The sequence below is a fragment of the Phyllostomus discolor genome, chromosome 4, assembly GCF_004126475.2.
Source record: "Phyllostomus discolor isolate MPI-MPIP mPhyDis1 chromosome 4, mPhyDis1.pri.v3, whole genome shotgun sequence".
Taxonomy (NCBI): Eukaryota; Metazoa; Chordata; class Mammalia; order Chiroptera; family Phyllostomidae; genus Phyllostomus; species Phyllostomus discolor.
The window spans coordinates 38,376,606-38,395,358 of NC_040906.2; the positions used below are offsets into that span (position 1 = coordinate 38,376,606).

Genomic DNA, 18,753 nt, shown 5'->3' on the forward strand with positions numbered 1-18,753 from the left:
ATTTCACTTATATGTGGAATCTAATGAACAAACTAACTAACAAGAAAAATAGAGACAGACTCATATATAGAGAGCAAGCTGACAGCTATTGAAGGGGTTGGGTCAGGGGGTGGAGGGATTGAGCAAAAAAGGAAAAAGAACTCATGGACATGGACAACAGGGTGTTGATTGCCAGGGTGAGGAGGGTAGAAGAGGGATAAATGGAAATGGAAAAAAATACAATAGTAAAACATACATCAAAATGAAAGGGCTTATTAGGGTTTTATTCACTTACTATGATAGCATAAACAAAAAACCATAAAGAAGGCACTGGCTCCATCAATGTCCCATTTTTCCCTAGGAAATGGCACTGTGCAAAGATCAGAAGTATCAGTGCAGAAATAGGGTATCGTCTCTCCATTGAGGGAGCTCTGAACAAATGATTCCTGCTGGCTTTTTGGAAGGGGTGGGGACAGCAGGCCAGGGGGAGGTAAAGGAGAAAGGACAAGGAGTAGAAAAGTACTACAAAATCATGGTAGAGAAAAGTGTCCTCAAGGCCTCCAGATAAGGTGGTCTCAGCAGAAGCACCTAAGAGAGGTGTCCAATAAGGAGGCTTCTGAAAGGAGGCACCTGGGTAAGGCCTGCAGCTGTATCGAAGAGCATGGCTGGCCTCGGGTTAGAAGGGGTTCAGTCCTCCTCCCCAGACTATGCACTAAGTCTGGTGTGGGGGCACAGCATCCCGCACCCCCACACCCTGGTTTGCCAGGTGCTGCCTTTGTAATTGCTATATGATAGGGCCTGAAAAATCACCCAAAGGATTTAGCCTGGAGCCAGACTCATCAGTTACAATTCATACTGGAGAGATTTTTCAACATTGACAGTACTTAGAGGCAGCCAACATGAATCTGGCTTTTGATAAACCTTATTGTATAAGGTTGTAACTAAATTTACAGTTAGGAAGATCAACAAGTTTGAAGGAAATCTTTAAGCTAGGAACCACCTTTTCACACATTTCTAGAAGCACAGGTAGAAAGAAGGCAGTGGAAAGTGAGAGATTCAAGTTGAGGGAAGGGTCCAGTTGGGAAGCAAAATCTCTTGATGGTCTGACTTAAATAACTTATCACTTTATTAATATGCATGAACAGTTATATACTCATCACTTTCCCTATTGATCTCCATGGTGATCTATTTATTAATCTACAGATATGTATACATGTTTGTATGTATCTGTACATAGTTTTAAGTCTATTTTGTGGTCTACATAATTTATCATATAATTTTGATTGGTGGCCATCTTCTAATTATAGGTGACAACTGTAAACTCCCTGTGAACAAAATTTTATTTTTCTAAAATGCTCTATGTAATACATTGGAGTATGAGTTATATGATGAATATTTGTTGTCTAACTTATACTAGAAAAATTTTTAACTTAAACTGTAAATTGATAATGATGTCTGTACTGAGTAAAACTAAATAATATATTAAGAGGATGTGTTCTTGAGATGGCTTTTATATCATAAATGACAGTATTGCGTTGTTGTATGACTTATATTGGCCAAAATACCTTTTCCAGACACCTCTCAAAACAAACTGAAGATCAAATAATGTAAGTTAAAAGTATTCTCGTATTTATTTTATCACGGTACTAATATTATGGATCTAATTCCTCTGAGAAGATATAACTATACAAATGAAGAATCTATATGATATGACAAAACCAAGTATTTAAATACCCCAATTAAGAGGTATTTTTATCTTCAAAATGGTAAAGAAGGAATATCTATCAATAGCTGTCAGTATCTAAAGTGTAAGTCTCTAACATTATAAAACTATCCCAGATTTCCTTTCAGTGATCTGTAATACAGATGTGGTCAACGGGCAGTTTTTTTTTGCGGGGGGGGGGGGGGGGGGTGTCAAACGGGTCTCTTTTAATATTTACTCAGTTGCTTGCAGGTAAATATTTAGAGACTGTACATTAAAATCCAGAGCTTTTCTTGTGAAGTCAGACAATCTAGAATGTGGGTTCACAAACTTGCATGAAAATAATTGACTTGCATTGAGTATCTGCCCTGCCTTTTAAGGGAAGTGTATACTCCCCAAGTAAATGCTACTAACACACTCCCATTTCACACACGTCACACATGAGCTCTGCTGACGTTTGAGTCTGAATTCCTCTTGGAGAAGTGATTCAGGTCAAGGAACTGGATGATACATCTGATTCCTTAAAAGAATGAAATCTAAGCCAAGTGTATTTACATACAGATATATTTCAGTAGTTTTTGATTCTGTGCCAAACTATTAGGCCTATTAAATGAGAATAAGAATATTTCAATACAGCTCCTAAGTGGCACACGGGTATTTTTGGCACTAGATATTCTCAGTGGTGTCTCTAACTTTAAGGGTCCAGAAATTAGTCATTTTTTGAGCTGTCATTTTTAATTGGTTGAGGATATTATATTTTTCTAAGAAATTAGATGAAGCAGTCTGCTATTTTTATTTTAGAGTTTCTGTCAATATTTTGACAGATGGCTGGAAACCAAAATTTTTGGACTTTTCACAGAAGTTCATGGCATCATTGTCTAATCTCTGATGCCATAACCCAAGTGTTTTGGTATTTAGGAAGATGCACAGGATCTGAATTATTATACTATTGGGAATGGGGAATTCTATGCTCAAACATTGCTGTTAATTATGCAGAAGTTATATTAAAACATTAGCAATAACAGCTCATATTTGAGATTCATCGTTTCTTTAGTTTTATAGTTCTTTCTTTCAGTAGATAGTGGCTTAGTATATTTAGGCAATGGTGACTATTTCAACTTCGAGCTCTGCCTAAATAAAATGTTTTAGGGTTTGAATCCTATCAGTAAATGTTGTAAAAAACAAAAATACTGAATTAAATATTTCTGTGGTAATATCTATAGAAATATTAGAATAATACCAAGTTTTTATTTTATGCTGTTATTTTGGTGATATAAATCTTCAAACAACCTTTTAAAAATGTGAACAACTTTAAGGTTAACATATGATTTATCAAAATTATTAAAATAGTAGAGGTACAAAATTCTACTTAAAATTAAATTTAAAGAGTAAACTTTTTATTTATATTTTTACTATAGATGTCTAAATTAAAATTTTCTAAATGTTAAAGGGACTTATCTATGAAAAAGATGATAAAAAATATGAACAGTAAAATGACAAGAAACTCACAACTATCAACAATTGAACCTAAAGAACAACCAAACTAAGCAAACAACTAGAGCAGGAACAGAATCACAGAAGATCACGTGGAGATCACATGGAGGGTTATCAGCAGGGGTGGGGGGGGGGGATGGGAGAATAGTGGAAAAGATACAGGGAATAAGAAGCATAAAGGTAGGTACAAAATAGACAGGGGAGGTTAACTATAGTATAGGAAGCTGAAAAGCCAAAGAACTAATATGTGTGACCCATGGACATGAACTAAGGGGGAGGGGGGAATGCTGGTGGGAGTGGGGATGCAGGGCAGAGGGGAATGAACTAAAGGGGAGAAAAAAATAGGATAACTGTAACAGCTATAAACAAACAATAAAACAATAAAATATATATAAAAGAAAATAAATTAAAATTTTCTAGTTAAAATGTAGATAATAAATAACACTAAAGATGAGAAATATAATTGAAATGTAAAAATGTTCTAGTAATACTTTCTATATTGCCATGCTAGTTCATGCTTTTAAATTCCACTTGTTATTGCACATTGTCAATATCACATGGGGGAATGGATGAAGAGGTGAGGGGATTAAGAAGTACAAATAGGTAGTTACAGAATAGCCATGGGAATGTCAAGTACAGCATAGGAAAGGGAGCAGCCAATGAACTTATAGGCATGACCCATAGACATGAACAATGGTGGGGGAACTGCCTGAAGGAGTGGGGGTGCTCGGTGGAGGAGGAGCAAAGGGCGAAAAATCAGGACAAATATAACAGTATAATCAATAAAACATAATTAAACAAAAAAAAACAAGCCATAAAAGCAACAATTTCTCGAAATTTAGAACTTACAGCTTTTTCCAGATTTCTAGATCCACATTTTGTTTAAATTGGTATCTTAGTTATAAAACCTATTACCCGATATGTTCCTACAAGAATTTTGAAAGTTGAATGGATATAATCATCTACATATCTCAAAGAGGAAAACTGAAACAAGGAGAGATTAAGTGACTTAATCAGGTACTCCTGGTTAGAACTGGGATGGAAGATATTTTTCTTCCCATTACACAGGGTTTACTTCTTTAGAATCATCTTTTGTGCAAGTAACAATTATGAAAGTGAAGCTGTGGACTGGTAATCATTTTTTGTGGGAACCAAATGTTCTTGAATCTATGTTCATGTTTAAAATTTATGCCTTTGTTTAAAGATTCACATTTGGCTAGTTTTGTAATTGAGAGTTTTCACAATCTGCTCTTGCTCACCTTAACTTCAATGGTAGTTGAGAAAACACTAGAGGAAGATAAATAGGCAGGTCTGTTTACCCACAATGATATACACATTTAGGTTATAATTGTTCTATCAACTCTAATCAGTGGTCACACAGTTGATTATGTAAAGGCAGAATTTTATCCAGTAACACTTGGTTTAATTGAAAGGGAGACATTTATTTTACTCAGCAATAGAAAGTCTAGTATTTCTTAGAACTACAATTTTGTTCATTTAAATTCCTGGCAATTGTTTGATTTGGTTAAAATCTTCTATAGACATAACTGTACAATGTAAGCACACAGATACAAGAATAAGGAGGGACAATTCGATTTAACTTGCTATGCCCACATCTTATAACGCAGCAATCCTGTGGGGGCATTCATGAGGCTAGGAGGATGGAATAAACCCTTTTTCTGATATAAATACAGGCAACACTGCCATGTGAATGTAATAAATGGAAATCAGATTGTTGCTAGATAATTAGTACCAAATGGTGGAAAACCCAACCTCTAATCTATTGCCAAACCACTAGAACACAGCAAAAAGCAAACAGCACAGTCCAGTAACGGAAATTTCTCGGTGTATCTAAATGACTGTATAAATAAGGACCCAATTTCTAAAAACCAATAAAAAGAGTTCTACAATTTCAGTGTGATACAGAGGTATGCAACATGGGTACTCTCAAAGGCTATTTCATTTGGCAGAAAAGGAACCCATGATTGAACCACTGCAGCGGTAATTAGGAGACATGTAAGCGTGACGTTTGTTAAGCACGAGCAAAAAACTGCCATGCCAATTTATACATAAGAAAAAAAAATTGGAGTGCTCTTCATTCATCATGCATATAAGGAATTGGTTTTAAGTAAAAATGGTTTGTGGTATATATTAAATATATACAGTTTTAGTTAGAAATGTCTTTTGATTTTAATACTAAGAAAAAAGCCTTTTGTTTTGTTTTGCTTTGTTTTGTTTTGTAGATAGGACTAAACTCCATAAATGCACAGGGAGCAAATTTATACTGAGTGTATTAACTAAAACAACAAACAATACTTTATGTGACGCCAGAAAAAGGACAAACTTTTTTCATTTAAGTACCATACCATAATCCCAGACCTCCTTCTTGAATTCTAGATTTGTATATTCAACATCTATTAAACATTTCTGTCCAGTAGGCAGGATTAACATGAGCAAAAGTGAAATATTGATTTTTTTTAATGTTCACCTCCTCCAAGTTATGTCTATTTCAGAAAATGGCATCACTATCCACATGCTCAGGATAAAACCTTAAGGGGCAATCCTGACCATTCATTTATATTACAGCCCCTAGCCAACCATCAGTAGTAAATCCTACCAACTCTACTTCCAAAATGTGTCAAGAATCGTGCTGTGCTCATCATCTCAGCTGACAGAATTCCAGACCAATGTACTCCTCTCCCTCTCCTACTCCACTGCTATAGTGTCCTAGCCAGTTTTTCGGACCTCACTTTGGCTTCTTTATAGTGCAAGGTTCACGTAGCAGCCAGATGACCCCCCTAATCCTGTTTAAAACCTTTGAGTGATTGCTCATTCATTGCAATTAAATGAACAACAATAACAAAACTTTTACTCACAGGGCCCTGGAAAATCTAGACCCTGACCCTCTCTTCAATGTAATTGCCAACTGTTTCTTTCAGCTCTTGTTCACTGTCTTCCAGGATAAAGGTCGTGTTACTGTTTTCAGCCCTGTGCATTGACTTTTTATCATTCAGCTCTCAATCCAAATGCCACCTGCTCAGAAAGGGCTTCCATAACCAATTCACACTGACACATGTACCACATAAATGACTGACAGTAGCAACCTTTCCTTAGGGTGTCTCTGAGGAGAGTGGAGAAATGAATTCTACTCAACAGGCCTCACGTTTTAATATATGATTTAATATATAATACGAGAATCAACATCTGTAAGATCAAAATTTCTCATTAGAAGATCTTATTCCTTTAAATCTTTGTTCTATGTTAGAGAAATTCAACTTTAATGTCGGACCTCTTGCTAGGAAAGATGGCTTGTGGTCTATTATTTATCTAATAAAATTTTACCAAAAATGTTTCTTTTAATTTTTCTGATGCTTCCCATAACTGACTTTATCTGATATTTTATCACACACTCTAAGAACAACATGCATACCAGTAATTTACATTATTTTCATTTTCTACTTTACTTTCAATGCATGCCCTTTTCTCCCTCTTCCCAAAGACACCATTTTAAAGCTAATATTAGAGATAAATCTTTTATTTTATTTTTACTAGCAACTGCTTCATGTGGACTGTATTGTGTTTGACTAGCAATCCTGATACTTCAGAAATTTCTTGGTTATGTGTTTATTTTTATGAACCAAATTATAATGTTCAACTTGTTTTTAGAGAATCATTTTTGAATTGGATGGTTTTATATGGTAAAAGAGTTACCTATGTATGACTTAGGAAATTTGGCTCCTGTTGGACAGGAGGGCTGGTCATTGGCAAAGGGTCATCTGTCTTGAGAGTTCATCTCACCACAGCACACTGAAAGCTCATGGAGAATGTGGTGCCAAATTAACTGTATTTACCAAATACATCTATAGCATAATTTAAATGTGTGATGGGACCCATAGTTCACTTCACTGCTGCTTCAATTAATGTATTAATTGCTGCCGTCAATACTTTAAACAAACTGCTGAGAACTTTAGCAATTTTGGAGCATTCTATCCTTCAGTCCTCTGAAAGCAAATCAAATAAGCAAACAAACAAAATCTATACAGTCTCATTTCCAAAGTAATAAGCCCAACAGGCATTTACTATACATTAACTTTGCAACACCTGCTGGCGCTCTGAGGAGCTTGCTGTCCTGTAAAACTAATGCTCAAATTTCCTAAGAACAGATGTAAAACATTCCTAACTTAACAGAAATTTGCTCTATTACAGACCCACTGCAAGCTACTTAACAATGGGGTACCTATATTTAAGTTCATATTTTAATTATTTATAATTTCCATTGTTTTTGAAATTAAATTTCAATAGTCTGAATCGTTAACAAACCTTCAGAACAGTGGGTATTTATAAGCATGTCAACATTTCATACTTATTAAATAATTTATTTTATTTAAAATATCAGAAAATTGGGAGCTCATTTTTAACAGATGTGAAATAAATACAGATTCACTTAACATTATATTAATGTATTTCACAGCTAAGACTAAAAGAGAAAATGAAAGGCAAAAATATTTTGTGATATTCCCTGCAAACATTTTTAAAAGTATGTTAATAAATACCTATAACAATATTTCCAAGTGATTTGAGTTAATCATATGTATTTTAACAATCCAAAAATGTTGAGTTCATTTTTTTGAGAATCAAATGCATTCTATTTTTATATTAAAAATGATGTGCACCTTCTGATATAACAACAATTTCAAAAATCATGTAATAAGACTTTAGGAGCCTGAGAATGAGACAAGTACATTTTTAAAAGTTAAAGAAAAAAAATGCAAAAAAAAATTACAGTGGCAAAAGAATGTAAGTAGGTTGGTCATCTATAATTTGATATATTTGCACCATGACCAATGATCAACAGTGAATGTGTACTTTAAGTTCAAAAGAGTGGTTTAGAGAAAATAATTTTTATTTTTAATTCAATCTTTTAGTTATAGCCTTTGAAGGATTCTGTTGAGACACTCAGTACTGAGATGAACACAATGCCTATAAAAATTATTGAGCAACAACTTCAGGAGAATTAATCCACTTTAATAACTGGCTATTTGAATAATTGTGCTTTTTTTTAATATAACTGACTCTACCAATGAGAATTGCTGAATACATGAATATACTCACAGACAGTCTGTGTTTATTTACATATCAACATTCTCGCTCATGGCTTATAATGGCCACCTCAGTCAGAAGGTCACAGAAAGTTACAAGTGTCATCTCTTCATTCCTCCTACCCCTAGTCATTTATGAAGCTCACTTGGTAGCCATGTGACATAACCAAGGCACATGAGTAACCCTGAACCTGACCCGCCTTCTTCTCAGTTGCCCCAGTGCTTGTCCAGGGCAGTGTCTGCTTTCAGGAGATAAAAGAGGGGAGTGAGTTTTTAACCCACATGTCCCAAATCCCTCTGCTCCTCCCAAATTCATTAGCCCTTAACATGATACCCTTAGTTCTCTTAAGGACAGAGGATACAAAATGAACAAGCTTTGCATCTGCATCCAAATGGCACAGGATCTTATCTTACTCATTTGTAAACACAAAGACTGGAGTAAAGCTAGATTTCATACTCAATAACTCCAAGAACAACTATCTTATGAAGACTACTTGAAAAACTTTCCCTTCATTTATCGTTATACTCCTAATTTATGTCACGGGATGATTTATAATATGACTTTCAACAAGACCCAAAAGGGTGTTGCATCATCATCTGGGGACCAAAGGTTGAAGGAATCTGATCTGATACTCTCTGTTCCTTTAAAATGAGGAAAACAAACAAACAAAAAATTATAATTTTGATGAGAAATAAATAGTAATGGTAGTGAAGATAAACATGTAGGAAAGAATATTAAAATATGCCAGAACCTGAAGAGAATACTCTAACACCTCACTGTGCATAACAAAGGTACATGGGAGTATAAGTAACTCACTCCTATCCTCTCCCACCTGGGCCATATCAGCCCCACAGTCGCAAACTACCTGGCAAGCACTGGGAATACCAACTGCGGCAGTGTGGGAGATGGGAAAGCATGAGTGTAAAGGAAAGGATTTTTTTGATCCATTTCCAGGGCACACCAAATCTGAAACCCTAAATATAACTTCTCATAGAAGCATTCTTCATGGTGAACTGGTGAGATATTCTAGTAGTAGATGGAAAAATATATACACATATGCTAAAAATGTTCATTGAGTTAGCCTAGCGATTAAACCAAAATGAACTTGCAAATAAAAATCTGCAACAAAAATGCTTTTCAAAAGTTTGCAAATGCCGTAATTGTGTTTCACCTCAGTATCATGCTATAAGTTATATATTAAATATTTTTAAACTACAAAATAAAATATACACTTTAATGGAGAATATCATTAGTACTGATGATTCAAAAAATATCCTAGATATCCTAGGTTATCCAAAAAATATCCTAGAAAAAATAGTTCTAAGTTCTATCTCCCTCTAAAAATTTCCCTTAGCCAAAATCACAAAATAATGGTATGATACATGGTATTGGGAAAGAGCTTTAAAATGTATGAGAAACCAAAAATAAACAATTTAACTACAAACATTCGAGTGTTGTCTGCAGAGACTACCATTCAGTTTAGCATCTGAAGTACACTGTCACTTGCCATGGGAACCCTTGCTATGTAATGTAAGAAATCAAATTTGGTCTTGTTAACAGTCTAGTTTCGAGAATGAAGCTCAGTACTCCAAGGGCAGATGGACTTGGGTCACTAAGGCAAACCTCAGTAAATAGTAATCAACAGGAATAAAACAATTATGCAGCAAAGAAAAAAAATTGAAGGCTGAAACATTCTAGAAAAAACGAAGTGAAACGAGCAGCATGGAAAAACAACTCTGATTTCAGCTACTTGGGTAACTTTTAAATTAACCTTGTTTAGCATTTTTTATGCCTACCCAGGTGTAGTTTTAAATTAGTGATCACAGAGTAGTACTGGAAATATCACAGAGCTGAAGAAACAGAGATATGTTATCTCTAGGAAACCTTGTTTCCCAGGAAAACATGCACATACTCTCTATACTTACAGGAGATGTTGATACCTGGGTTATTCTTAGCTGGTTTTCCAAATCTTGCACCCTGTTTTTAAGTTCCGTATTTTCTGTTTCTAAGTCTTGAATCTAAAAAAGCAAATGATTATTGAATAACCTTCAGAAATTTATTCTTGGAAAATACTGGCTGTTATAATGACTGCATTAATGAATGGGATTTCATATTACTTAAATTTTTAATGTATTTTTTGTATCATTTGATAAAGTTTGGGAAATAGAATTCTTAGTCACTGGACAGACATATTATATTTATAAAATGCTCTTAGTTATGTGCCAAATTCATGTTCCTAATGCCTCATCTCTGTGTTTCTTGTTGCACTGTGCAATCTGTACCCATAATCTTGGAGTATAACCACAAGACAGTGAAACTTGCTTATGATGATTTTGAAGAGAATGGAGAAAGGGTGTAATTTAATTACAAAGGAATCTGATCTGCATGGGAAACCACTTACCCAGCATCTGCTGCTTCTGCTGCTCTGATCCCCATGAGAAGCATCAGGAAGTGAAGCAAAGTCACATGAGAACACTAAGTTCTTGTGGGAATTCAATATAAAATGGTTAAAAACTGTGCAGGGGATCAGTAATGAAAAATCATAGGAACACAGTGAAAGCAGTTCCAATCAGTGTGGGGGAAATTGAATGGCAGGCCTTCTAAATTTGTTTGATGATATGCAAGTTTCCCTGTCCTCACATCACATCAATGTGAAACAAGTTTAGTTTACTCACTCTTTTCTGTAACCCTGCAATCTGTTTTCTTGTTTCAACATCTTTTCCTCCAGATTCTAGAAATTTCCTGTATGCCAGGTTAAACGCTTGGCCGATTGTTAAAGTTATTTCTTCAGCCTTTGTAAAAATAAAACAAAGAAGATTTGCATTTTAATAATATGTCAGACTGTTCTTTGAATCAAGAAAAAGATTCACATGAGGTACTTTAAAAGGGCAACAGCTGGGGGTAGAGTTGTGGTGAACAAGCAGAGTCATCTCTGCTAACGTAATATTCAGTGCTTACCCATGCACAACATAAAAAATGTTTTGGCAATTAAATGAAGAGCTGTTGAAACTGGAAGCAGGAGTTCTATCCCACTTCTCATCTCTTATATCCTAGCTTGTTTCCTTTCTTCCTCAAATACCTATTGCCTGTGAAATGAGAGCACAGTGCCAACTGTGGTTTCTCATTGCTTTGCTAATTATTTCCTCTTCCTAGTGAGGAAGGTCATTAGGCAGGTAACTTGAATGAGGTTGTCTGGGTGGTGCTACGGAAAACTTGAGGGGTGCCCTCCCTACATGGAGCAAATGCTACTCAGTTCCAGTTAACTGTTGGCTGTGGAAAAGAACAATTCCAACCCAGAGCTGTCAGATTTTAAATATGTAAGATGAGATCAGAAATCTGAATCTTTACATGAAATCTCCCAATTTTAAATGATAGCAAACAGTATTTTTGTAAAAAGTGCTGACTGAACAACATATATCTATCATCTGAATTTGGACAGGATAATGATTTACAAATTCTGGTCTATCAACTAGAAACTGTCACAAATTTCCTAAGTTCACCCCCCATTCCTTTTCCACTCACATCCTAACTGACATCATACCTTGCACAATGTAAACATTAAATGTTTACTTGATTAACATAAAGGAGTTTGGTAAGGGCATTAATTGAATGCATGACAACAATGTCCTATTCAATTCTAAGACCTCCAGATGACATAAAAACCATTAATAAGATTAAATGTTAAAAGTGCCACATTTCCACTAATCTACTGCAAATCCTAAAACTTTGTGCTATGCTATGAGCAATCTAAATTGAAAATATACTTTATTAATATAGTTTCAATTATTTAAGACATTGTCATTTTAGTAATTCATATTTAAGAAAGTCTTTTGCCATAAAAATATTTACAGTGATTAACCCAGTTAACTAAAAAAATGTGAAACATATGCCTAAATTATATATGAAGTTATATATAAATCATATATGAAATTGTGATAAAACACTAATGAGAGACATGTACAAATTGGGTTAATGCATTGGAAAAAAGCAAAGTCTCAATAATCTAAGCTCTCACCTCAAGTACCTATATAATTAATATGTGAATTCATCACATGAAAGAGTAGGAAAAAGAAAGGTCTTTTTAATTTAAATTTCTATTATATTACCCTAGTTTTATAGCTGACTAAACTAAGAGGATTCGTTTTAACCTCTGATAATGTGATATTAAAGACCAAGAATATTTTAAAATTCAAAAACACTTTATTTCAAAAATTATTACAAGGCAAACATGAAATATAACAAGAATATATAACAAATAGCTTACAAATAAACAAAGCTGGTAAAAAGATGGAAAATGAATGATTTCTTCTAGTAATCATATCGTATGATTCTTCTGTCACATGAACCTTTCTTTGCAATTAATTAAGAGAGAAGTTTCAAACTTTGCCTTATTTTACATTCCATTTCACATAATTAAAATAAACATGTAGGTGAAGTGAGAGTTTCATCTGTGCATTGGGCTACTATTTAAATTTTATCAAGTTCAATATCCAGTGTTTAAAATATATATATTAAATTATATATTTAATATATAGGGAGATCCAAGATGGTGAGGGGGAAGTGGAATCTATACTAACCTTCTCCCAGGACCAGTCTAGAATTTCAACTAAACTGTAGAGAAATCATCCTGAATGAACTCTGTCTGGAGAGAAGCCTTATAGTCAAGGACAGACAGAAGAAACCACTTCACCACAACATGACTGATAGAGAGTGTGGAGATGCTAGAGGGCAGGCTGAGCTCCCATGGGTGGCAGCTGAGTTGTGGAGGGAGACTTTGGCAGTTAGGGGGTGGACCCCAAGAGAAGTGTGGGGACTAAGCCCCAGGCTGGGCTCCCCAGACTACAGCAGCAAAGCCTGAAAGGACACTAGATAACATCCAGCTGTGAAAAGCAGAAGGTTTCTATCTGCCAAGGAAAAACTGCTGGAGATGCAGAGAGCCTCTCAAAGGGCCAAAATGCAAAATTTCATTTGCAGCCACTTACCCTGGGCTCCAGCAGAGGAAGGGCAGAGTGGACTAAAAAACTTGAGAGTTTGGAGCTTGGAGCTCGGGGGAGAGAAATGAAGCAACAGCTACCAGGATCCATGTGCTAAGTCATTCCTCATACTGCAGAACCCATCTTTCTCATGCACAGCACTCCTCTTGGAATGGCATCAGCTAGAGGGGAAGCAATAGTCCAGCCCACAGGAACTACTCTGCTCCACCCTGTGGTGCTTAAGCATGGCTGCTGATTAAGCTTGGTCATATTAACAGCTGATCCATTTAGCAGCTAAGGCAGGAAATACAAAGCAGCAGCCAAAATGGGAAGACAAAGAAACAGACCTCAAATGAAAGAACACGAGAATTCTCCAGAAGAACTAGATGAAATGGAGGTAAGCAATTTATCAGAGAGGGAGTTTAATGATTATAAGGATACTCAATAGCATGAGAAAGGACATAGAATCCTCAAAAAAGGACCAGTTAGAAATAAAGAATACAATATCTGAAGTAAATAATACACTGGAAGAAATAAACAGTTGGTTAGATGAAGCAGAGGATGGAATCAGTATTTTGGAAGACAAGGTAGGAGAAAACACCTGGGCAGAGCAACAAAAAGACAAAAAAGAATTTAGAAATAATGAGAAGAACTTAAGAAACATTTTGGACAAATGAAACGTAACAATATGTGTATCATGGAAATACCAGAATGATAAGAGACCAAGCGAGGGATCGAGAACCTGTTTGAAGAAATGACCAAAAACTTCCCTAACCTGGCAAAGGAAAAAGTCTTACAAGCCCAGGAATCTCAGACTCCCAAATAAGTTGGACCCAAAGAGGCCTACACTGAGACACATCATAATTAAAATGACAGGGTTTAAAGACAAGGAGAAAATCCTAAAAGCTACAAGTGAAAAGCAGGTAGTAACCTACAAGAGAGCGCCAATCAATGTCATGATTACTCAAAAGAAACATTTCAGGCCAGAAAGGAATGGCATGAAATATTCAAGGTGATAAAAAACAAGGACCTATAATCAAGGCTACTTTACCCAGGAAATAACTGAAGGAGAAATAAGGAGCTTCCCAGATCAGAAAAAGCTAGAGTTTGTTAATACCAAACCAGTGCTGCAACAATGTAAAAGGGTTTGCAAGAAGAAGAAGAAGAAGAAGAAGAAGGAGAAGAAGAAAAACAAAACAGTTTAACAATAAAATGGTACTACATACATATCAATAATCACTTTAAATGTAAATACCTTAAATGTGCCAAACAAAAGACAGAAGGTAGATGAATGGGTAAAAAAATAAGACCCATATATATGGTGACTCCAAGAGACCTATCTCAAATCGAAAGATACACAAAGACTAAAAGTTAAGGGTTGGAAAAAGATATTTCATGAAAGTGGAAAAGAAAAAAATCTGGGGTAGCAGTACTTATGTCTGGAAAAATAGACTTTAAAACCAAGGCTATAGTAAGAGAAGAAGGATATTACATAATGACAGCAGAAACAATTCACCTCGAGGATATAACCCTAGTAAACATTTATGCACTCAACATAGGAGCATCTAAACATGTAAAGCAAATCTCGATGGGCATAAAGTGAGAGATCAACAGAAATAAAGTTATATTTGGGGATTTTAACTCCCCATTGACTTCAATGGAAAGATCTTCCAGGCAGAAAATCAACAAGGAGACAGCAGCCTTGAATGACACACTAGGACAAATGGATTTAATTGATATCTTCAGAGAATTTCACCCCAAAACAGCAGACTATACATATTTTTCAAATGCACATGGAATGTTTTCAATGATATTACATGTGTTAGGACACAAAACAAGTCTCAATAAATTTAACAAGATTGAAATCATATCAAGCTTCTTCTCTGAACACAATGCTGTCAAACTAGAAATCAATCACAAGAAGAACAATGAAAAACACACAGACATGGAAGCAAAATAACACATTATTAAATAGTGAATGAGTCAACAAAGAGATAAAGGGAGAAATCAAAAGATAACTTGAAACAAATGAAAATGAGGAAGCAACAACCCAAAATCTGTGGGACACTGGGAAAGCAATCTTAAGAGAGAAATTCATAGCATCACAAGCCTATCTCAAAAAAGCAAGAAAAAGCTCAAATGAACAGTCTAACTTCACATCTAAAGGAACCTGAAAAATAATAACAAAGCCCACAGTGAGTAGAAGGAAGGAAATAATAAGGATCAGAGCAGATAAATGAAATACGGCCTAAAAAATGATATGAAAAATCAATGAATCCAAGAGGTGGTTCTTTGAAAAGGTAAATGTGACTGACAAACCTTTAACCAGACTCATCAGGAAAAAGAGAGAAAGAATCCCAATACAATCAAAAATGAAAGAGGAGAAATAACAACTAACACCAAAGAAATACAAAGGATTCTGAGAAAATATTATGAACAATTATATGCCAACAAACTGGACACCCTAGAAGAAATGGATAAATTCCTAGGAACATACAATCTTCCAAAAATAAATCAGGAAGAATCAAAGAATCTGAATAGAGAGATTAGACCTAATGAAATAAAAACAGAACTAAAAAAACTCCCAATTAACAAAAGCCTTGGACCACACAGCTCAACGAGTGAATTTTACCAAGTATTCTGAGAGAGCTAACACCTCTTCTTCAAAATATTATGTAAAATTTAAGAGGAAGGAAGGCTCCCAAACTCATTTTATATGGCCAGTATTATCCTAATTCCAAAAGCAGATAAAGATATTACGGAGAAAGAAAATTATAGGCCAATATCCCTGATGAGCAAAGATGCTAAAATCCTCAATAAAATATTACCAAACTGAATACAGCAATACATCAAAAACATCACACACCATGATCAAGTAGGATTTATTATGGGAATGAAAGGTTGGTACAACATTCACAAATCAATAAATGCGATTCACTACATAAACAAAATGAAGGATAAAAACCACATGACCATATCAATAAATACAGAAAAAGATTTTGATAAAATCCAGCACTCATTTATGATAACAACTCTCAGCAAAGTGGGAATAGAGAGAACATACCTAAACATGATAAAAACCATTAAACACACTGCCGACATCATACTTAATGAACAAAAACTACAAGCATTCCCCTTAAGACTGTGAACAAGACAGGGATGTCCACTTTCACCTTTCTTATGCAACATAGTAGTGGCAGTCCTAGGCACAGCAATCAGACAAGAAGAAATAAAAAGCATCCAAATTGGAGAGGAGGAAGTAAAACTGTCTTTCTTTGTAGATGACATGATAGAGTACATAAAGAACCCCCAAAATTCCATCAAGAAACTACTAGATCTAATAAATGAATTCAGCAATGTAGCAGGAAACAAAATTAATATTCAGAAATCAGTTGCATTCTTATGTGCCAATAATGAACTAATGGAAAGGGAAATTAAGAAAACAATCCTATTCACAACTGCTTCAAAAAGAATAAAATAAGTCTAACCAAGGATGCAAAAGACCTGTACTCAGAAAATTATAAGACACTAAAGAAAGAAATTGAAGAAGATATAAATAAGTGGAAGCACATACTGTGTTCAAAGACAGGAAGAATTAACAGCATTAAAATGTCCATAGCACCCAAAGCAATCTATAGATTCAACACAATTCTTACCAAGATTCCAATGATGTATTTCACAGAAAAAAACAAATATTTCGAAAATTTATTATTTTTTTATTTCTAAAATTTATATGTAATCACAAAAGGTCCTGCATAGCAACAGTGATCTTGAGAAAGAGTAAAGTTGGAGAAATCATGCTACCTAATGTCAAACTATACCATGAGGTCATAGTAACCAAAACAGCATGGTACTGACATAAAAAAAGACACATAGATCACTGGAACAGAATAGAGAGTCCAGAAATAAACCAACACTTTTATAGTCAATTAGTAGTTAACAGAGTAACCAAGAACATGCAATAGGCTCAAGAGTTTATTCAATAAATTCTGTTGGGAAAATTGGACAAATGTGTGCAGAAAAATGAAACTAGACCACCTTCCTACACTACTCACAACAATATATTCAAAATGGATCAAAGACTTAAATGTTAGACCCCAAAAATAAATATATGTATTTATATTTGGAAACAAAATTGTGAAAAATAAAGACTATCAAAATGATGGCTAAACAGTTGACAGTAACAGTACTTGCCTTATATTAAAGAAACCAAATCAATCACATCATAATATACAGGGTGGAGCAAAAGTAGGTTTACAGTTGTTTGTAAGAAAAATAATATAGTAATTAATAAACAATAACACAAGACAAACTGTTCTTGTGTTCAAACTGTTCTCACATACAACTGTAAACTTATTTCTGCCCCACGCTATGTATCCATAGTCTAATTTCATTTTTGAAACTTAATGAGATGACTATAGAGGTAGTATAAACATTAAATCTTTATTTCAAACATTTTATTTACTTATTTATTTTTAGAGAGAGGGGGTAGGAGAAAGAGAGGGAGTGAAACATACGTGTGAGAGAAATATCAATTGGTTACCTCTCACACATACTCTGACCAGGGACTGAACCCACAAACGAGGTATGTGCCTTGACCAAGAATCAAACTGCCAAACCCTCACTTTGAGGGACCAGGCTCAACCAAATGAGCCACACTGGCCAGGTAAACATTAAATCTTAATAACACAACATGACAATACTAATAAAGTGAGTTCCAGTTTTGCAGCATACAAGGATAGGCCTTCATCTAAATGTCAAGCAGATTTTAGAAATTCGCAGAAGTATTAACTATACGAAACACAATGAATAAATAGAATACAGGCCCCATTAAGAGTGGAGGGACTATGGAGAGGTCACAGTCATGCAAGTATTATGATAGGAAGATTCTAAAAATGGGAATCTATGGTATTATAGTTCTGATTTTGTCACTACTTAGATCCGTGACTCCGGGAAAGGCACTAAATCTCTCTGGCCGGGACTTACTTAAAATGCGATGAAAAGGTTAATCCAAATAGGCCATAATTTATTTCTCAAAATAAAAAGCTTATTTTTGAGATCATTTTAGATTTATATAGAGTTGTAAGAAATAATACAGAGAGATCCTGTATACCCTTTATGCACTTCCTCAAATAGTAACATATTACAAACACTAGTTGGTGCAAATCACAACCAATTAATACTAATATTAATATAGTCAGAATACATAATAATTCTTTGTTTTCTGACAGTTTTTAATCATGAATGGATGTTGGTTTTTTAAAAATATTTTTAAAATATTGATTTTTATTACATTGTGGCTATATGCTGAAGAAGACTTGCATCTGAGGAGCAATCTCCACTTGGTCTTAGTGTATAATTCTTTTTATATTTTGCTGAATTACATCTGTTAATAATTTGTTAGAAATCATTGCATATATAATCTTAAGGAACACAGTTTGGTCTGGGGTTTTTTTTGTTTGTTTGTTTTGCTGTTAGGAGAATATTAGTTTCTTAAATGAACTG

The 18,753-nt window shown here is 34.7% G+C and overlaps 1 protein-coding gene across 6 annotated transcripts in view; it reads right to left on the reverse strand.

Annotated features, from left to right (window-relative positions):
• Positions 1-18,753, reverse strand: part of GULP1 (GULP PTB domain containing engulfment adaptor 1) — a 218,146-nt gene that overhangs the window by 15,165 nt on the left and 184,228 nt on the right. For 3 of the 6 annotated variants that reach the window (XM_036023193.1, XM_036023197.1, XM_028510461.2), the window contains 2 exons: positions 10,951-11,067; positions 10,201-10,293 (listed from right to left, as the gene is read on the reverse strand). In XM_036023193.1, coding sequence (XP_035879086.1) covers positions 10,201-10,293; positions 10,951-11,067 — 210 coding nt within the window. Of the gene's footprint in view, positions 1-10,200; positions 10,294-10,676; positions 10,758-10,950; positions 11,068-18,753 lie in introns of all 6 variants that reach the window. The other 3 variants (XM_036023196.1, XM_036023192.1, XM_036023195.1) reach the window with 2 other exon arrangements.